This window comes from Phocoena sinus, chromosome 14, assembly GCF_008692025.1.
Source record: "Phocoena sinus isolate mPhoSin1 chromosome 14, mPhoSin1.pri, whole genome shotgun sequence".
Classification (NCBI taxonomy): domain Eukaryota; kingdom Metazoa; phylum Chordata; class Mammalia; order Artiodactyla; family Phocoenidae; genus Phocoena; species Phocoena sinus.
This window is the reverse complement of record NC_045776.1, coordinates 81,104,286-81,126,334: the sequence shown is the minus strand read 5'-3', so window position 1 is coordinate 81,126,334 and position 22,049 is coordinate 81,104,286. Positions and strand designations below refer to the sequence as shown.

Genomic DNA, 22,049 nt, shown 5'->3' with positions numbered 1-22,049 from the left:
TACCCTCAGATTCTGGGGTTGTTGTGAGGATGAAGTGAGATCACATGTGTAAAGCACTTAGTGTGGTGCCTGACACAGAGGCAGTACTGAATAGTCAGTGACTGATGTTATTGCAATTATACTCATCCCTTATTTCCAGCTAGATTTTATTTTTTATTAAAAAAAATTTTTTTTTTGCTGCACCGCACAGCTTTCAGGATCTTAGTTCCCTGACCAGGGATTGAACCTGGGTCCTTGGCAGTGACAGCATGGAGTCCTAACCACTGGACCACCAGGGAATTCCCCAGCTAGATTTTAAACAACCAACTTTTCAGCTTCTTAAGTATGTCTCAAGTGGCTTGATTAATGTCCAATACATATTTGTGACTGGTTGATTTTTAATAGCTTTTGTAGGGAAGTTGTATAAGTTAGGATGCTATGTCAGTGGTCCCCAACACTTTTGGCACCAGGGACCGGTTTTGTGGAAGACAATTTTTCCACAGACGGGGTTGGGGGGATTGGGATGGTTCAGGCAGTAAAGCCAGCGATGGGTAGCAATGGGGCTCAGCTGCCACTCACCTCCTGCTGTGCGGCCCAGGAGGTGGGGGTGGGGGGGATGGGGACCCCTGCTTTAAGTTACAAATAACAGGGAAAAAAAAAACCACCCAGAAAATCCAACTCAAACTGACTTAAACAATAAGGAGGAATTTTGGCTCATGTAAACTAAAAGTTCAAAATTAGGTCATAGGCGTGTTTTGATCCAGGCTGCAGCAGCTGCTGCTTCTTCTTTTTAAAATTCTCTCAGGTCTGAATTCCTCTATGTGATTTATAGTAAGGCCAGCTTCTCTTATAAACTTTTTTTTTTAACATCTTTATTGGAGTATAATTGCTTTACAGTGGTGTGTTAGTTTCTGCTGCATGACAAAGTGAATCAGCTATGCATATACATATATCCCCATATCTCCTCCCTCTTGGCGTCTCCCTCCTCTTATAAACTTTTAATAATGAGGTGACTTCTAGCAGCAGCAGCAGCTGGGGCCACATGCTTGCTCTTTCACATCTGGGGGAGTGAGAGCCATACTTCATACATGCACTGAACAAAAGTGCTTGACTTTGCTCTGATTGGACCAACCTAAACTAATCCTGGGGAGCCAGGGGAATTCCATTCTCTAATTGCCTTGGCTTATTGCCATATGTGGACCAAATTCAATTGCAAGGGGGATAAGATTACATCAATTGATTTATACAAATGAGGACCCACAAGTGATACTGGAAGTGAAGTCAGTCCCACCCAAACCTCATGGCTGCTACATAACAGGGAAGGATGGCTCAGGAAGGAAGGGGGAAGTAGGGGATAGATGCTGATACCCAGTAATTGGGGTAAATAGTTATACTTTCCAAAACTGTATGTACCCAGGAAATTATGTTTGCAATTTTATTTTTATAATCTGGTGGAGAAACATTGTTCAAATTTAGTTGAGAAAAATCACCTGGGCAGAGATATCCAATAAACTGCTAGAAATACATATTTGGAACTGGGAAGAAATTAAAGACAGTGAAGTAAATTTGGCTCTCTTATTGATAGAAAACAATTGCAAAGGCATGAGCCACTAAAAAAGACTAACTTCTCTGAATCTAACCTTAAATGGTTTCCAGAACGGTGATTTCTTAGGTTATTTAGCATCTGATAATAGGAAAAAAAAAAGGTGATTTATGTCATCAAGAATGAAGGTTCATATGAAATATTTACCTGCCTAATAATAATTCTATCAATTCTCTGTATTGTCATTGGCACTGGCCCCAGAGTGGCTAAAAATGAGTCAGTGAATTGTCCCTGAAGAACATGCTCTGATCTAAAGCACCTGCTAATAAGTTCTGTCCTGCTCAAGAAGACAGATCTCCGACAGAGAGGGGCTTCCATACGAGCGGTGCACTGGCTATTGAGTGAAAATAAAACCCTGATTCATACATGTATATTAATGACATGGTGTCAAGAGGGCAGAATTTCCACTTCACGGAAAATGAAAACCTTAAAAGGTTTTGTAAAAGGGCATTCTAGGGCTTCCCTGGTGGCGCAGTGGTTGAGAGTCCGCCTGCCGATGCAGGGGACACGGGTTCGTGCCCCGGTCCGGGAAGATCCCACATGCCGCGGAGCGGCTGGGCCCGTGAGCCACACCTACTGAGCCTGCGCGTCTGGAGCCTGTGCTCCGCAACAAGAAAGGCCGCGATAGTGAGAGGCCTGCGCACCGTGATGAAGAGTGGCCCCCCGCTTGCCACGACTAAAGAAAGCCCTCGCACAGAAACGAAGACCCAACCCAGCAAAAATAAATTAATTAATAAAAGGGCATTCTACAGATATGCTAATGACTTTAAACTTGCATAACAGTGAACTTAAAGGGACTGGGAAACATTTGCCAACTTATAAGTATCACTAACCTCTGAAATTCCAAACCCCACAAATGGAACATCTCCAAAATAATGCTTGTTCCTTAGCTGTACCTCTTTAAGTTTGAAAGAGTTCTCTGGAGCCACTGAGGGAAGTTGCAAATTGAGCTATGAAACGGCAAGCAGAATTCTATCATAGCATCAGATATGCCATGGCTGGCAGCTGATGGCATAAGGCAGTGCTCCTCAAGCTGTCCATGGACTGGCTGCTGGACCTCAAATTGTCTGTTACTGGTCTGTGAGAAGATAAGGAGCTTATGTCAGAATTTAAGTCAACCACATTACTAGGCATTCTCTTAAGTTCAGCTGTTTTGTTTTGTTTCAATAGTGAGATTTCTCAATGAAGGAAGAGATTCTGGTGAAAATTCCTTGTCTCTTATAGTCCAGTACTTTGTGCAGCATTAGATAAAATCAATAATGACACAGAGGAAACAGGACTTCTAAATTTTTATCCTGTTTGCATTCTATCAAGGAAAATTATTATTAAGCTGGAAGACTAGAAAAACCACAATGAAGAGGTACACCAAGCCAAGTTGCTTTAAAAAGAGCACAATGGGCTCGTGCCCCCGTCCGGGAGGATACCGCGTGCCGCCGAGCGGCTGGGCCCGTGAGCCATGGCCGCTGGGCCTGCGCGTCCGGAGCCTGTGCTCCGCAACGGGAGGGGCCACAGCAGTGAGAGGCCCGCGTGCCGCAAAAAACAAAAACAAAAACAAAAAACAAACAAAAAAGAGCACAATGGATGTACTTGGGGCAACAGATTCATAGGAGAGAAAGGTGAAGAGGAAGGGCTATCTGGGTGGTAGCATCACATGTGGGTAAATTTCTTTTTTTTTTTAAACGTCTTTATTGGAGTATAACTGCTTTACAATGGTGTGTTAGTTTCTGCTTTTATAACAAAGTGAATCAGCTATACGTATACATATATCCCCATATCTCCTCCCTCTTGCGTCTCCCTCCCCCCTCCCTATCCCACCCTCTAGGTGGTTACAAAGCACCCAGTTGATCTCCCTGTGCTATGCAGCTGCTTCCCACTAGCTATCTATTTTATAATTAGTAGTATATATAAGTCCATGCCATTCTCTCACTTCGTCCCAGCTTAGCCTTCCCCCTCCCGTGTCCTCAAGTCCATTCTCTACATCTGTGTCTTTATTCCTGCCCTGCCCCTAGGTTCTTCATAACCATTTTTTTTTTTAGATACCATATATATGTGTTAGCATACGGTATTTGTTTTTCTCTTTCTAACTTACTTCACTCTGTATGACAGACTCTAGGTCCATCCACCTCACTACAAATAACTCAATTTCGTTTCTTTTTATGACTGAGTAATATGCCATTGTATATATGTGCCACATCTTCTTTATCCATTCATCTGTCGATGGACATTTAGGTTGGTTCCATGTCCTGGCTATTGTAAATAGAGCTGCAATGAACACTGTGGTACATGACTCTTTTTGAATTACGGTTTTCTCAGGGTTTATGCCCAGTAGTGGGATTGCTGGGTCGTATGGCTGTTCTGTTTTTAGTTTTTTAAGGAACCTCCATACTGTTCTCCATAGTGGGTGTATCTATTTACATTCCCACCGACAGTGCAAGAGGGTTTCCTTTTCTCCACACCCTCTCCAGCATTTATTGTTTGTAGATTTTTTGATGATGGCCATTCTGACTGGTGTGAGGTGATACCTCATTGTAGTTTTGATTTGCATTTTTCTAATGATTAGTGATGTTGAGCATTCTTTCACATGTTTGTTGGCTATCTGTATATCTTCTTTGGAGAAATGTCTATTCAGGTCTTCTGTCTATTTTTGGATTGGGTTGTTTGTTTTTTTGATATTGAGCTGCATGAGCTGCTTGTAAATTTTGGAGATTAATCCTTTGTTGTTTGCAAATGTTTTCTTCATTTGCAAATATTTTCTCCCATTCTGAGGATTGTCTTTTCGTCTTGTTTATGGTTTCCTTTGCTGTGCAAAAGGTTTTAAGTTTCATTAGGTCCCATTTGTTTATTTTTGTTTTTATTTCCATTTCTCTAGGAGGTGGGTCAAAAAGGATCTTGCTGTGATTTATGTCATAGAGTGTTCTGCCTATGTTTTCCTCTAAGAGTTTTATAGTGTCTGGCCTTACATTTAGGTCTTTAATCCATTTTGAGTTTATTTTTGTATATGGTGTTAGGGAGCATTCTAATTTCATTCTTTTACATGTAGCTGTCCAGTTTTCCCAGCACCACTCATTGAAGAGGCTGTCTTTTCTTCATTGTATATTTTTGCCTTCAAATCAAAAATAAGGTGACCGGGCTTCCCTGGTGGCGCAGTGGTTAAGAGTCTGCCTGCCGAGACAGGGGACACGGGTTCGTGCCCTGGTCTGGGAAGATCCCATGTGCCGCGGAGCGGCTGGGCCCATGAGCCATGGCCGCTGAGCCTGTGCTCCGCAGCGGGAGAGGCCGCAACAGTGAGAGGCCCGCATACTGAAAGAAAAAAAAAAAAAAAAAAAAAAAAAATAAGGTGACCATATATGCGTGGGTTTATCTCTGGGCTTTCTATCCTGTTCCACTGATCTATATTTCTGTTTTTGTGTCAGTACCATACTGTCTTGATTACTGCAGCTTTGTAGTATAGTCTGAAGTCAAGGAGCCTGATTCCTCCAGCTCAGTTTTTCTTTCTTAAGATTGCTTGGCTAGGGCTTCCCTGGTGGCGCAGTGGTTGAGAGTCCACCTGCCGATGCAGGGGACACGGGTTTGTGCCCTGGTCCGGGAAGATCCCACATGCCACAGAGCGGCTGGGCCCGTGAGCTATGGCTGCTGAGCCTGCGCGTCTGGAGTCTGTGCTCTGCAACGGGAGAGGCAACAACAGTGAGAGGCCCACATACCGCAAAAAAAAAAAAAAAAAAAAGATTGCTTGGCTATTCGGGGTCTTTTGCGTTTCCATACAAATTGTGAAATTTTTTGTTCTAGTTCTGTGAAAAATGCCATTGGTAGTTTGATAGGGATTGCATTGAATCTGTAGATTGCTTTGGGTAGTAGAGTCATTTTCACAATGTTGATTCTTCCAATCCAAGAACATGGTATATCTCTCCATCTGTTTGTATCATCTTTAATTTCTTTCATCAGTGTCTTATAGTTTTCTGCATACAGGTCTTTTGTCTCCTTAGGTAGGTTTATTCCTAGGTATTTTATCCTTTTTGTTGCAATGGTAAATGGGAGTGTTTCCTTAATTTCTCTTTCAGGGTTTTCATCATTAGTGTATAGGAATGTAAGAGATTTCTGTGCATTAATTTTGTATCCTGCTGCTTTACCAAATTCATTGATTAGCTCTAGTAGTTTTCTGGTAGCATCTTTAGGATTCTCTCTATATAACATCATGTTATCTGCAAACAGTGACAGCTTTACTTCTTCTTTTCTGATTTGGATTCCTTTTATTTCTTTTTCTTCTCTGATTGCTGTGGCTAAAACTTGCAAAACTATGTTGAATAATAGTGGTGAGAGTGGGCAACCTTGTCTTGTTCCTGATCTTAGTGGAAATGGTTTCAGTTTTTCACCATTGAGAACAATGTTGGCTGTGGGTTTGTCACGTATGGCCTTTATTATGTTGAGGTGAGTTCCTTCTATGCGTACTTTCTGGAGGGTTTTTATCATAAATGTGTTGAATTTTGTCGAAAGCTTTCTCTGCATCTATTGAGATGACCATATGGTTTTTCTCCTTCAATTTGCTAATATGGTGTATCACATTGATTTATTTGCATATATTAAAGAATCCTTGCATTCCTGGGATAAACCCCACTCAATCATGGTGTATGATCCTTTTAATGTGCTGTTGGATTCTGTTTGCTAGTATTTTGTTGAGGATTTTTGCATCTATGTTCATCAGTGATATTGGCCTGTAGTTTTCTTTCCTAGTGACACCTTTGTCTGGTTTTGGTATCAGGGTGATGGTGGCCTCGTAGAATGAGTTTGGGAGTGTTCCTCCCTCTGCTATATTTTGGAAGAGTTTGAGAAGGATAGGTGTTAGCTCTTCTCTAAATGTTTGATAGAATTTGCCTGTGAAGGCATCTGGTCCTGGGCTAAATTTCTAATAGTCAGAAATGGGAAGGCATTCTATGATGAGGGAGCAGTGTGGTCAAAGGTATAGACTGCAAGTGTTTAGCGTGTGTTAAGGAAAAAGGGGAAGGAAGCAAGTAGCAAGAAAAAAAGCATCAGGAATGGCAAAGAAATAAGGCATTTCTCAGCTTGGACATCCTCGGCAATGCCAATAGAACATTCACCCAAGTCAGTTATTTGTTATAGAGGTATGATTGTGCTTGTATATGCATGGGCTATTTCTGAAGAATACCTAAGAAACTGGTAACTGTAGTTACCTCTGAGTAGGGTACTGGGGTGGCAGGAGTCAGAGGTGGAGGGTGACTTATTTTCACTGTCTATTCTTTGGTATCTTTTGAATTTTATACCATGTACATCTATTACCTTCTATTACCTATCCATCTAAAAGTAACTTGAAAATATTTTTTAAAATAGGTAAGATATGCCAACTTTTGAGCTTTGTGTCTTCCCAAAATAGCAGCCACAGTAATCCCTTTAAAATAGGTCAGATTATGTTACTCCAGTGCTTAAAACTCTCAAAAAGCTCACCATTTTACCCAAGGTAAAAGCCGAAGATCTTACAATGGCCGGTAAGATACCACATGATCTGGGAGTCCCAGGCTGGGTCCCTGTTCCCTCTGCCTAGCAAGCTCCTTCTCCAGATAGCATATGGCTTGCTCTTTCAAAGACCTCCTTCAGTCTTGCTCAAATGGCATCTTTTCCATGAGGTCTTCCTTGACCTCCTTATTCAAAAAGTACAAAAAGTACATTTTTCTTCCCTTTTTTGGCCACGCCACGTGGCATGCAGGATCTTAGTTCCCCGACCAGGGAGCAAACCTGTGCCCCCTGTAGTGGAAGCGCAGTCTTAACAACTGGACCACCAGGGAAGTACTGCTTTTGATTTTCTTATTGTTTGCCTCCCTTCGCTAGAATGTAAGCTCTGTGAGGTCAGAAATTTTTGTCTGAGTTGTTCTTTGCTAGTCCACAGCTCCCAAATTCATCCCTGTGTGTTTCCCTACTTTGAATCTCAGCTGGCCTTGGAGTTGCTTTTATATCAATAGAATGCACTAGAAGTGATGTTGTGTGAGTTCCGAGCCTAGGCCTCAAGAGGCCTGTCAGCTTCCATTGTTAAACTAAGAACATTTTCATCAGCATGAGAATAAGCACAGCCCAGCGAAGACTCCTGGAAGATAGGAGACCATGTGGTGAGAGGCCCCAGCCATCCCGGCTGTCCCTGTTGTCCCAACTGTGAGGCCCCAGATATGAATATGAGGCCATTCAAAATGATCCAGCCACAGCTAAGCCAACCCAAACCAGAGGAGCCACTCAGCTGAATTGTTAGAAATAACAAATGTTTGTTATTTTGAGCCACTAAATTTCTGATTAAATTTTGTGGTTTGTTATCCATTAAAAACCAACTGATCAGGAATTCCTTGATGGTGTAGTGGGTAAGAATCCGCCTGCCAATGCAGGGGACACAGATTAGAGCCCTGGTCCGGGGAGATCCCACATGCCGCAGAGCAACTAAGCCCGTGAGCCACAACTACTGAGCCCTGTGCCACAACTACTGAAGCCTGCACGCCTAGAGCCCATGCTCTGCAACAAGAGAAGCCACTGCAACGAGAAGCCCGCGCACCACAATGAAGAGTAGCCCCCACTCGCCGCAACTAGAGAAAGACTGCATGCAGCAACAAAGACCCAACACAGCCAAAAAAATAGTTAATTAATTAAAAAAAAAAAAAAACAACTAAGTGGTCAGGGACTTCCCTGGCCGTCCAGTGGTTAAGACTCCGCACTCCCAATGCAGGGGGCACAGGTTCAATCCCTGGTCACGAAGGTCACACATGCCTCACTGCGCGGTCAAAAAAAAAACAAAAAACAACAAAACAAAAGGAAAGAACAACTGATCAGCCTTGTACACAGTAAGTGCTCAGTAAATATTTATGAAAATAATAAATATTGCTGTTGTTATTAATTCAGTTAAAAAATAAGTTGAGAAATGTTTATAGTGAATCCTTTTGATTCTTATTATAATATTATTATGCTGTAGAAAGTTATAGCCCACCTGGATTTTATTACACGGGCTCCATATTCAAACTCAGATTCAGAAAAAAAAAAGAGAGATAAAACAAACTTAGATTCAAATTCTAGCTATACTTGTTAAAACAGCATAGCCTTGAAGTCATTTAACAGAGCTAGAGCTATACTTTCCTCTTCTGAGATCAAGTAACTATCCCATAGGCATATTGTGAGGATCAGAGGTAATGTACGTACAACATATCCTGCAGTTGCCGGTACATTGGGCCGTAGCCATTATTGCTCCACACTCCTCTCCTCCTCTCAGAGGGAAAGAATTCACAGACCGGATGCTCAGGTTTTACTTTTAAAGTTCCCATCCAAAAATATCAGTTTGGATGAAAAATACTGAAAAAGAATCATAGACATATGATCTGTAGTGGGCAATTACTATTTTACACACAATTTAAGAAATTACCTGTATTTCAAAAGAATGTGGGAACTCTACTGCCTAATTGGTTGGAGGGTGTGACATGTTACATGGTGTCCACTAGGGAGCGATAAACACATTCATTAAGGGATAGTGCTTCTTGTAAGCTTTGTGCACCTGTCAGATATTAAATATTACTTTAATTTTATTATTTTAATCTGGCTCTGAAACTTAAAGACTTTTAAAAATCTGTTAATTTTGCACTTAAAATTATTAACGGGTTGCTTTATTATTTTTAAGGTATTAAAAGGATTCATAATTTGTGTTTTCAAGAAAGTCAGCCTTTGCAAGTTATTTTTGAAAAGAATATGTGTTCTAATACACTAGTGATTCAACCAAGGTAATGAGTTCTCTGTTGTTTATTTTTATTTTTCTGAATATATTATGGTCACAGAGTAAAGAATTAATAGCCTAGAGCTTTTAAATCAGTTACATTTTTTTAAGCTAACACTGTACTTGTAGAAATCACCTTAAAGGATCAAGAGGAAACCTTGAGAAAGGTAAAAGTAGATAATAACTGCCTAATGGTAGAAATAATAATTTAGTGGCCAAAATGTTCTAGAAGTATCCCATCAGTGGCTTTCTACATCAAGTGGTATTAAGAGAAAAATATATTATCTAATAATACTTTGCATTTATATGGTTCCTTCTATCTGAGTCTTAACACACACAGCATGAGGAAATTTTAACACTTTTACATGAACTGATTTTATCCCTAAGTGTTTGTTTGTTTGTTTTTTCTAGAGAATGAGTGGGACATATTTGTCAGTGAAAGGTACTTAATTTTTCAGTTAAGCTGTAGCTTAAACATTAATTACTTTGTAAGCCAAAAGATATTTTATCCTTATTGTTTTTTAAATTACAAAAGAAATACATGCTCCTTGCAATACATCTAAAATTTATAGAAGAGTGCAGAGATGAAAAATGGAAGTCTTTCTCCTCTACTTGCCACATATATCCCACTTGGCAGGGGTTTAACATCTATTAACAATTTGGTGTAATCCTTCTATATCATCTTCTATTTATAGCCAGTCTTTCTATAACTTTCTTTTCCCCTATAGCTATGAATATCTTTCTTTCTCTCTTTTTCTCCTTCTCTCTCAAATTTATATCACCTACTAGACACATACATAGTTTTTTAAAAGAAAATGTCCTACCATCCTTATTGTTTGGCAACTTCCTTTTTTAGTGTCTATGTCAGTTTAAATCAATTTTTTTTTTTTTTTTTGCGGTACACGGGCCTCTCACTGCTGTGGCCCCTCCCGTTGCGGAGCACAGGCTCCGGACGCGCAGGCTCAGCGGCCATGGCTCAGGGGCCCAGCCGCTCCGCGGCATGTGGGATCTTCCCGGACCAGGGCACGAACCCATGTCCCCTGCATCGGCAGGTGGACTCTCAACCACTGTGCCACCAGGGAAGCCCTAGTTAAATCAATTTTATTCTTTTTAATGATTGCATAATTTTTACTTGTATGAGTGAACCATAATTTAGTTACCCATTACCCTATTAGTGAAAAAGTTGGTTGTTTCCGACTTTTTGCCCTCACAAACAATGCTGCTAGTAGTGCATAAGATAGTGTATTAGTTACCTATTTCTGTGAAGCAAATTTCCCCATAACTTAAAGCTTTAAAAAAACCCAGACGTTTATTACTTCAAAATAATAAGTGTGACTTAGCTGGGTGCTTTTGGCTCAAGGTTTCTCATGAGGTTGAAGTCAAGCCATCAGCCAGGGCTGTGGTCTCATCTGAAGGCTGAACTTGGAGAATTTCACTCCCAAGCTCACTGACATGGCTGTGGGAGGCCTCAGAAAGTCAGCTTCTAAGCTCACCCATGTGGTTGCTGGTAGGCCTCAGTTCCTCACCATGCAGGCCTCTTTGTAGGCTGGCTGATTGTCCTCACAACATGGCACCTGGTAACCAGAGAGAGAGAGGGAAAGAGAGAAGGAAACTCCTATTATGGAAGACATAGTCTTTTTTTTTTTTTAATATAAAAAAAATCATTTTTTGGTGTTTATTTTATTACTAGGGAGTTTGAGCATCTTTTCATATATTTATTAGCAATTTGTGTTTTTCTTCCTTTTTGAATTGCACATTCATATTGTCATTTCTGGTATCAGGTTGTTTAGTATCTTGTACAACACCTTTCCCTTAACACTTGAAAAGTTTCCAGATTAATTTGGTAGGTGTTCCTGACATTTTGGCATCAAGAAACTCTGCTAATCTAATGTCTATTAGCAGGTTAACACTAACATTACAGAAATTCTAAGAATCTCACTTTTATCTGACCTCACCTCAATTTAAAAAATAGGCCAGGGCTTCCCTGGTGGCGCAATGGTTAAGAATCCGCCTGCCAGTGCAGGGAACACAGGTTTGAGCCCTGGTCCGGGAAGATCCCACATGCTGTGGAGCAGCTAAGCCCCTGTAACACTGAGCCTGTGTTCTAGAGCCCGTGAGCCACAACTACTGAGCCCACGTGCCACAACTACTGAAGCCCACGTGCCTAGAGCCCGTGCTTCGCAACAAGATAAGCCACCACAATGAGAAGCCCGCGCACCACAACGAAGAGTAGCCCTGGCTCGCCGCAACTAGAGAAAGCCTGTGCGCAGCAATGAAGAACAAAACAAAACAAACAAAAAATAGGCCAGAACTTTTAATGCAATAATAAAAAGATAATAAGTAACCTAACTAAAAAATGGGCAAAGGATTTGAATGGACATTTTTCCAAAGAACGTATGCAAATGGCCAACAAGCACATGGAAAGGATGATCAACACCATTTGTTGTTAGGCAAATGCAAATCAAACAATTTTAAATCTGTGAATTGTGTAGAACGTGAGTTATATCTCAATAAAGGTGTTTTTTAAAAGCGAGCCCAGGGCTTCCCTGGTGGCGCAGTGGTTGAGAGTCCGTCTGCCGATGCAGGGGACACAGGTTTGTGCCCCGGTGCGGGAAGATCCCACATGCCGCAGAGCGGCTGGCCCGTGAGCCATGGCCGCTGAGCCAGCGTGTCCGCAGCCTGTGCTCCACAACGGGAGAGGCCACAACAGTGAGAGGCCCACGTACTGAAAAAAAAAAAAAAAAAAGGGAGCCCAGGATGAAAGGACATTTGGGATGTCAGGACAACCTTGAAAGAAATAGTTAATAATCTAGGACAAGTGACAAAGGGAAAGAGAACACAGGCAGCAGACTGCTTGTAAACCTCTACCCCTCTACTGCATCTCCAGCATAGTTCACCCCAGTTCTGTTTGAACATCTCCATTTTCTACTATCTCCCTTAGGAGTATGGTCCCAGGTCGTTTTTGTTAAAAAATGTATTGGGGATGTGAAAGCATAGAATTAAAGATATTTTATTCTAGTGTTTGGTTTATTCTGCAGTTTTCACATGTTTTACTTAGAATATATTTTGCTATTCTCTTGGCCTTCAAATGATGTTGTAATTCTTTCTCTTTTTTTGGCTGCAGCCGAGGGGCTTTCAGAATCTTAGTTCCCTGACCAAGGATTGATCCCAGCCCCCATCAGTGAAAGCACCGGGTCCTAACCACTGGACCGCCAGGGGATTCCTAATGTAATTTTAAGATATACTAAAAATATACCAGCTCATATAGAAGAATGAAGATAGGTCTTTTGGGTAGATTTTTCTAAATCCAGGACAGTTAACCTATTTATTTCCAGGTTAAAGATGAGTCCCATTTAATATGATAATTTCTTTCTGTTTGTTCTTCAAATAATGTACTATTGTTCCTTACATTTTATAGAGTGCTTGCTGAGGCAACTGTTCTTTTTACATCGAGTCAAGAGGAAGTTACTCTTGCTGTTACTCCACTGAACGTTTGCATTAAGAGTTCTAATGAGGAATCAATGGGTAAGGATTATATCTGTCACTGTGCTTTGATGGAATATTACTTCCTGGCTTTCCTGATTACTGTACGGTTATACAGTAAATATTAGTGACATAATACTTTTTCTTGTCTAAAAGGCAGTAAAATGTAGAAAGATCATTAAAATTTTTAAGAGACCTGAGAAATTTGTCACAATCAGTAATTAAAATACTTGGCTTTGAAATTCAGATTGTTTTATAATTAGGAGAATGGGACTTCTCTGGTTGCACAGTGGTTAAGAACCCACTGGGCCAATGCAGGGGACACAGGTTCGAGCCCTGGTCCGGGAAGATCCCACATGCCGCAGAGCAACTAACCCATGAGCCACAACTACTGAACCCGAATGCCACAACTACTGAAGCCTGCATGCCTAGAGCCTGTGGTCTGCAACAAAGAGAAGCCACCGCAATGAGAAACCTGTGCACCGTGAGGAAGAGTAGCCCCTGCTCTCCGCAACTAGAGAAAGCCTGCACGCAGCAATGAAGACCCAACACAGCCAAAAATAAATAAATAAATAAATGTATAAAAAAAATAAAATTAGAATGGTTACTGAGAAAAATATTTTTTCAGTTAAAATTTTAAGGTGTATTTCTCATCCTTTGTATTTAGCATAAAGAAAAATTAAGAGGCCAGCAATCCAGTTGAGATGATCTTTGACCACATAAAAAGGAAAAGTAACTTTAAGTTAGAAATGTAAGATATTCCAGATGGCAAATATATAGGACAGAAAATATGAATATTTCTTAATGAATGAAATATTATTTTTTATAAATTTATTTATTTTATTTTTGGCTGCATTGGGTCTTTGTTGCTGTGCGCGGGCTTTCTCTAGTTGCGGTGAGCGGGGGCTGCTCTTCTCCCAATGCATGGGCTTCTCATTGCTGTGGCTTCTCGTTGCAGAGCGTGGGCTCTAGGTGCGTGGGCTTCAGTAGTTGCGGCACATGGGCTCAGTAGTTGTGGCTGGCGGGCTCTAGAGCACAGGCTCAGTAGTTGTGGTGCACGGGCTTAGTTGATCCACAGCATGTGGGACCTTCCTGGACCAGAGCTCAAACCCGTGTCCTCTGCATTGGCAGGTGGATTCTTAACCACTGCACCACCAGGGAAGCCCCAACGTGAATATTAAGTCAGCTCTTCTAAGAGTTATACAGATGGAATGGAGAAACTAAAGCATGATTAAGTCAGGAGTTTTGCTATTAAGGAAATTTACTAGGGTATTATGGGCACCACTTGTCTGAGACTCTTTGACCTTGGATTTTTTTTTTTTTTTTTTGGTGATAGCAGTAAAGAAAGAATACAAAGGAAGAAACATTATTTTGAAGTGAAAAACCAGTATAACCAGGGCTTAAGTTGGGTCAGACGACTTTGCAGGGTCTAGTTTGTGCCAGGTTCTGTTCTAAATGGTTTACATTTCTGAATCCATTTGATCTTTGTAACAAGTCTGTGATGTAGGTACTATTAGTATACATTTTCTATATGAAGAATATGAAGCACAGAGAAACTAGGTGACTTGCCTGCTGTCACACAGTTAATAAGTGGTGGATTATGATCTGAATATAGACTGTCAGGCTCCAGGGCTTAGTCTCATTACCACTGTGCTCTTATTGCTTCTCTCAAAGTCCCATCTAGCATTCTGTTTTGGCACTCAGGGGTGCATGATCTGGAAAATATATGCTTGGCTAGTGAAAGGGTCTGTTTTATATTCATAATGCCATCTCTGAATAAATGGCCATTTATTCAGACACTGTCCCTTGTAAGAAGCTTTCTAATGAGTAGTTATAGTTATGGTTGACTGGGGACCCAATTGTTTAACTTTATTATTGAACTTACTGTACGCCAGCACACTGGGAGTGACATGAGTTTTCTTTTTTTTAATTAATTTTTTTAATATTCTGTTTCATATTCTTTTCCATTATGGTTTATTACAGGTTACTGAACATAGTTCCCTGTGCTATACAGTAGGACCTTGTTGTTTATCCATTCTCTATATAATAGTTTCCATCTTCTAGTCCCAACCTCCCAATCCAGTGACACCCCCCCAACCCCGCCGCCCCCAGCAAACACAAGTCATGACATGAGCCTTCTTGATTGAGATGAAGGTATTTGTAAGGTATTGTTTGGTCCTTTTAAAATATATATACCATTTCTCCTTTGTTCTTACACTTACATAATTCATGTTCATTGAAGAAAATTAAAAACACATAAAAAGCACTAATAAAGTCACCTGAAATCCCACTGTCTAGAGACAAGTACTCAATAGTTTGGTTCATCTCTTTCTATATACCTTAGATCTGACAACAGGAGATTGGTCTAGTGAAATACTATGAAGCTATTAAAAGTAGTCTTGGGAGTTCCCCGGTGGCCTAATGGTTAGGGTCCAGTGCTTTCGCTGCTGTCGCCTGGGTCCAAGCCCTGGTCGGGAAACTGAGATCCTGCAAGCCATGTGGCATGGCCAAAAAAAAAAAAAGAAGTCTTCTGTGTGTGTATATATACATTTCTTTCTCTCTGGGTGTGTATGTCAAAGATGTTTATTGAAGTTAATTTTGTAGTGGAAAACACAAAACACCAACACACATAAATAATTAGGAAAATGTACTTATTGACATGGAAAAATAGTCAGGATACATTATTGAATAGATTATAAAATGGTATGCGTAGTATCATCATATTTTCATTTTAAAAAATGCACATAAAAGTTTAATAAAATATTAGAGAACAAAATTCAACACCTCTGGGGGAAAAAAAATTCAACACCTCTGTTATTGTCTGTCTTTTGGACAATAGCCATCCTAGTGGGTGTGAAGTGTTGTCTTATTGTGGTTTTGATTTTCATTTCTCTAGCAACTAATGATGTTGAGTATCTTTTTTTGTGTTCTTATTGCTTATTTGTATATCTTCTTTGGAGAAATGTCTGTTCACATCCCTTATTTTTCACTTGAGTTATTTGTCTTTTTATTTTTCTCCCCTTTTCATATATATGATTTCAAATATTTTCTCCCATTCTAAGTTGATTTTTACCTTTTTTTTTTTGGCTGCCCTGTGTGGCTTGTGGGATTGAAGAAGTGGAGGTTGCCAGTCTCTTAAGGCCTGGGCCCAGACCAGAAACTAGCACCAGGTCACTCCACCATATCCTATTGGTGAGAGCAGACGAAGAGCCCACTCACCCGATTCAAGGGGAGGGGACATAGACATAGACCCCACCTCTCAATGAAGGAATGTCAGAGAATTTGTGGCTATTTTTAACTTATCACTTATGCTTTATTTTCTTATCAAAATTTAACAAATACCACTGGAACTAATTTTATTCTTTACTTTCCTATAACATTGAGCAGATTTGACCAATTCTGTATACAGTGAGATGTTTGTTGGGCCAGATGAGTTTGACTTCTATCAAATTGGAGTCAACACTGAAATAACATTTTGCTTCAAAGAACTGAAGGTAAACCAAAATTTGTGTCCAATTAGAATTATCAATGGCAATTTTTAATAAAGATTTCACATTTTCCCCCTCTTTTTCCTTTCAGGGAATGCTGACATTTTCAGAAGCTACACATGCTCCTATAGCCATTCATTTTGATTTTCCTGGGAAGTAGGTCCTTGGGAAATTTCTGAGTTTGTTTCTTTTTCTTTTGTCATACATTAATAATAAAACCCTTTGGTTCACTTTGAAATTAATTCACACCTCAGGAATTCCTTAACTTTACTAGCAACACTTATCAAACTAAAATTTTGAAAGATGTCATAACCTAGAGTTCTTTTTATTGGTAACTTGATTTAGAAAGATATATTATTCTGAAGAGTAAAAACATTTATAAACTTGACATACTGAATAAATTGCCAAATTAGAAAATTATACATGGCTTAAACAAGTTAAATCTCTATGAAACTATGGTACTTTATATGATATTTCAGAACTAAAATGTCAGAGAGATTGGGCTAGGATGAATGTGTTTTATGAAATTGGATGTGATGATTTCTAAGGACCCTTTTAGTTCTTAGGACTGTCTCGATTTGTGAAAAGACAAGACTTTTACTGTTTCTTTTTACTCCAAAATTATCATTTTTTAATGTTTTCCCAATGTCCATCAGAAGATGAGTGTGTGATTAGTGTGATGTTTGCTCTGACTTTGCCTTTTTTAGACCCATGGCTTTAAGTATTGACGATATGTTATTGGAAGCCAACTTTATTTTGGCTACATTAGCTGATGAGCCAAGTAGAGCATCTTCTCCACAATCACTGTGTCTTTCACAAAAACGAAAAAGGTAAGGCCATGTTTTAATGTCTTTATTGGTTGGGATAAAGCCATTGCAGTCTTATTCTGAAATAATTAAATGGCATTCATTTAGGAAACAATTGAGGATGAAAACATTAGAAGATCAGAAATTTTAACTGAATCAGGAAAGCTCCAGGAAGACCTAACTGTAACAGAGAAATATCACCCATCTTTCACTAGATATTTGCTTTTTCTCTTATGATCACAGTTTAACAGGACTGCCTGGTTTATCTTTGTCGTTACCTAAAACTCATTTCCATTTTCAGTAGTTGTTTTTTAGGAGTGATATAGTGTTAAGGTTCACAGGAAAGTTTGTATTCACTACCCAGAACTCTCTTTCTTAGAGGGAAAAACAGCCATTGCTTTCTCTTCTTTTTCTTCCCTTTTGTCTCTCTCTTTTTTTTTTTTTTTTCTTTTTTAATTTTGGCTGCACTGCGCGGCTTGAGGGATCTCAGTTCCCCGACCAGGGACTGAACCTGGGCCACGGCAGTGAAAGCACCGGATCCTAACTGCTGGACCACCAGGGAGTTCCCCCTTTTGTCTCTTAATAACTTTTTTTTTGGTGGAAGGTGCTTCATTGTAAAAGTAACATAAACTTACTATGGGAAATTTGGAAAATGTAGGAAAGTACAAAGAATAAGTTGTTAACTGACAATTTTACCATCTAGTGATAGCCACTGTTAATATTTGGCACACTGTGTTTTCTTTCAGACTTTTAATTTTGCATACAGTTGCATTTTAAAACAAGATTGGGTCATATAGCATATGTAGTTTTGTATTCTGTTTTTTCCCACAAAATATTATATTGTGAACATTTTCCAGTATTGTTGATAATAACTTGGAAACATGATTTTTAATGACTCTATACAATTTTATCATACTGTAATTTATTTGACTTTTTTTCTAACTTCGCCCTATTACCGTGTCACAAGATTGTCTCATATACATTGGGTTGTTTTACTGAAAAATCTGAATCTGTCAAGAGACTTTCTAGATAATCATGTATGTAAATCTTAACTTTCAACAATTAGTTCAATGTTATTTCAGTATATTCCCTAAACCAGTGTTATTGTCATCCCATATTGATCCATTAGTTATATAAAAATATATCTTTCAAAGTAAACAGTTCATTCATTTAATCTCTATTAATACCTCAGGTCAGAGCTGATACATTCAAATTCAGAGGCTGGTAAAAATGTAACCAGCAAGGACGCAGAGTATATCTCGAGAAAAGCAGTACCCAAAAGGCTTTATTCTGAGACTCGCACGAAAGTCTCTTCATTGGAAAACCGTGGCAGCCCATTAAAGGAAAGAGCGAACAGAGACATTAGTGAAGTACCAGAAAGCAGTGTCAGTGACACGGAGGAAGTGCCAGGATCTTCACATCTCAGGAAGGTAAAAGAAAAACACTGAGACACAACTGCATCTCAGTCAAGAACTCTCGTCATCCGTCTCCCTTTGCAATCTCCCTGCCTCAGCCCACCCCCAATATCCGGGAAATTAATTTTATTATTTTTTGCTAGGGGAGAGGTGAAACCAGTCTGACATGGAGAAAAGGCTGATTTACAGAATGTCAATACAAAATAGTTAAATTGCTCATTGAGTAATTCTAACAAAGTATATTCAAATAGAAATTTGAGTCACTTGTTTTAAAGAATAAATTATGATTTCTTATAGCATACTTATCTTTGAATACTAATAATATGCTAAAGTCATATACTTTGCTTTCTAAAATACATGTCCTTCTAATTTTATTTTTCAAGTTTGGTTGGGAAATCCTTTATTCATGGTAGTCTAAATGTAAACTTCATCACAACAAACATCACAAATTCCTTCATAGTGGTGTCCCAGTTAAGAACATTATTATGTTACCAACATTTTACTAGATGGATGATAAACTTCACAAAATGCTATAGTGTTAAACCTTAAGAAATCCACTGAACTGAAGATAAACATAATTTATTAGAAGTATCAAATAATGATAGTCCCTGTTTTACATGTTTATATTGATGTTTTATTCAAGCTTGTTTTGCTGTTGTTATTATTGGTTTGGAAATATGAGTTTCTTAGAGCTAGAAATAACTCTAAGGAGAAATAATATTACTAAAAGTCACTACTTACACTGTATGAAGACTTTTAGGGTAGTAAAATTGGATAGTAAACTCCACTTATTATTCAGTTTGATGCCACAGTGTTTATTGAATACCTGATATGCCTGGCACTTATGGCAATTTTCTCTTCTCGTGAATTACTAGCTTGGCCATAAAGTGAAAACTGAAATCTGTCTTTTCATTATACAGAAACATTTTCCTCATCCTGTTTTTTGGTCACACATATTGTGCTTACTTTTTCGCAGGCAGCAACAGGAATACATTTTCCTGCTGCTTCACTTCCCTGAAATTCACTAAGATTGCCAATTTCCTCACTAGGGAAAGTGACATTTAGAGCTGTAAGCTCCATGAGTACCATTACAGCACTCTTTTCTTCAAATTTCCTATCATGTCACTTAAATTCTAAAAAGAAAGTTCTATTTTTAAAGGGAATTATTTGCCTTAACTCCTGCAAAAATGATATTACATTATGGGTAAATAATTTAGACCATTATCACCTTCTATATGAACTATGGTGGGCCTTCTGATTGACCTCCATGCCTCCATTCTCCTTCACTCTGGTTTCCTTCACAGTGTACCAGAAGATTCTTTTGAGACCTTATATTTACAATGAGGTATAGGACTCCAGAGCACTGGCTCTAGAGTTTCTGGGTTGGAATCTCTGTCTTGCCACTTATTAGCTGTGTAACTTGGATAAGTTACTTATCTTTGCTTCAGTTTTCTTTCTGTTAGTAAAATAGGAATAATAATGCTGCTACCCAATTGAATTGTTATGAAAATTAATTGGGCTAATACATGGAGCTGGCACATGGTCAGTGCTCATTAAATGTTAGTTATTGTTATACATCACTCTCCTGCTTTTATTGTCTCTTGGATCATTCTGCTTCGCCCATAGGATTTCACCTAAAACCCTTGGAATGGCATTCAGGGACTTTCCCTAGGGTATTTAATAAAATCTTCTCATTTCCTCCCCTGAGGTCCAGTTCCACCCCTTCAGAGTATGTTTTAATGTCTGGTAGAGTTAGTATCCCTTTGTAGATTTAGTCAGTTTTTCCTGGCTATTCTGAATGTGTATTTTTTACTTGAACTTTAATATCAACTTATCTAGCTCCAGAAAAAGTCTGTTGGTATTTTTTTAATTGGGATTTCCTTAAATTTCTGTTAACTTGGGGATGTTAAGAGACACCTTTATGATGCTGAGTCATTCTATCCAAACACAGGCAATATATTTCCACTTGTTAGGTCTACTTTTGTGTCTCTCAGGAGACAACTCTAGAGCCAGTGCTCTGGAGTCCTATACCTCATTGTAAATATAAGGTCTCAAAAGAATCTTCTGGTACACTGTGAAGGAAACCAGAGTGAAGGAGAATGGAGGCATGGAGGTCAATCAGAAGGCCCACCATAGTTCATATAGAAGGTGATAATGGTCTAAATTATTTACCCATAATGTAATATCATTTTTGCAGGAGTTAAGGCAAATAATTCCCTTTAAAAATAGAACTTTCTTTTTAGAATTTAAGACCATTTGTGTCTTAAAATGTTTCTCATATACATTTACACATTTAAGTTTATTCCTAAGTAATTTAACCGTTTATATTGCTATTGTAAATAGTTTTCTCTACCATTATGTTTTCTGACTGCCTATTGTTTGCGTATATGAAGGCTACTGTTTTTTTGTGTGTTAATTTTATATCCTACTACCCTGCTGAATTATTTTATTGTTTCCATTAGTTTTATCATTGATTCTCTCAGGGTTTCCAGACATGCTATACGTCATTTTTATATAGAGATAGTTTCATTTCTTCTTTAATCTCTCCAACTGACTCTTTTGTTCAGTTGTATTAGCACGTAATCTCTAGTACAACATTAACAGTGGAGAGAGTGGGCATGCTTGCTTAGTTCCTGATCTTAGTGGAAACATTCAGCAAATGCTTTTGTGTCCTACTTTTGTTCATACTATTGCTCCTACAGTCTGGGGTGATAGTATTCCTTTTTTCACCGTTCAAACCCCTACCCACCCTTCAAAGCCCAGCTCAAGTGATATGTCTCTTTTTGAAGTCTTCTCATTCTAATCAAATCATTTTGTTTGTTTTATTCATTTTTAATGTCATGTAATAATTTAATAAATATGCTTGTTACTCCACTAGGTAGATTGTGAGCTCATCAAGGGCAGGCCTGAGTCTTACTCATCTCTGTATTCCTAGTGCATAGCCAGTGGTTGGCAAACCTTCAGCCCTGGTTTGGGATAGCCTAAGAAAGTTTTTAAAATCCCTCAAGTAGTATCACAAAATTCCAAAATGAAATCAATTTTAATTCACCTTATTTAAAAAGATAAATAATATGGTAGTATTCTACTTTGGGAAAGGGGATTTTCAAAATTAAACTGTTGTAGAGGAGTATTACTATATTCTAATATTCAAATGACCAATATATTTTTCCATTGTTGATTTTCAGTAAGTTATACACAGCTCTCAGGGGCACCAAAATGGGGGAAATATCTATATTATTATATTTTTAATTGAAGTATTATTGACCTACAACACTATGTTAGTTCTAGATACAGAACATAATGATTTGATATTTCTATACATTACAAAATGATCACAATAAGTCAATAGCAAATTTAGGGCAGTTTTCAAAGACCAAAGTCACCATACAAAGTTATTATAATATTGTTGACTGTATTCCCCATGCTGTACATTTCATCCCCATCACTCATTTATTTTGTAACTGGAAGCTTGTACCTCTTAATCTCCCTCACCTATTTCACTCATCCCCCCACACCCCTCCCCTCTGG

General features: G+C 38.9%; 1 protein-coding gene across 3 annotated transcripts in view; it reads left to right on the top strand.

Moving 5' to 3' along the window:
• Positions 1-22,049, top strand: part of RAD9B (RAD9 checkpoint clamp component B) — a 32,435-nt gene that overhangs the window by 5,561 nt on the left and 4,825 nt on the right. For 2 of the 3 annotated variants that reach the window (XM_032603657.1, XM_032603659.1), the window contains exons 5-10: positions 9,237-9,336; positions 12,748-12,854; positions 16,200-16,306; positions 16,392-16,456; positions 17,008-17,130; positions 18,299-18,536. In XM_032603657.1, the coding sequence (XP_032459548.1) occupies positions 9,237-9,336; positions 12,748-12,854; positions 16,200-16,306; positions 16,392-16,456; positions 17,008-17,130; positions 18,299-18,536 (740 nt within the window). The remainder of the gene's footprint in view (positions 1-9,236; positions 9,337-12,747; positions 12,855-16,199; positions 16,307-16,391; positions 16,457-17,007; positions 17,131-18,298; positions 18,537-22,049) is intronic. The other variant, XM_032603658.1, reaches the window with a different exon arrangement.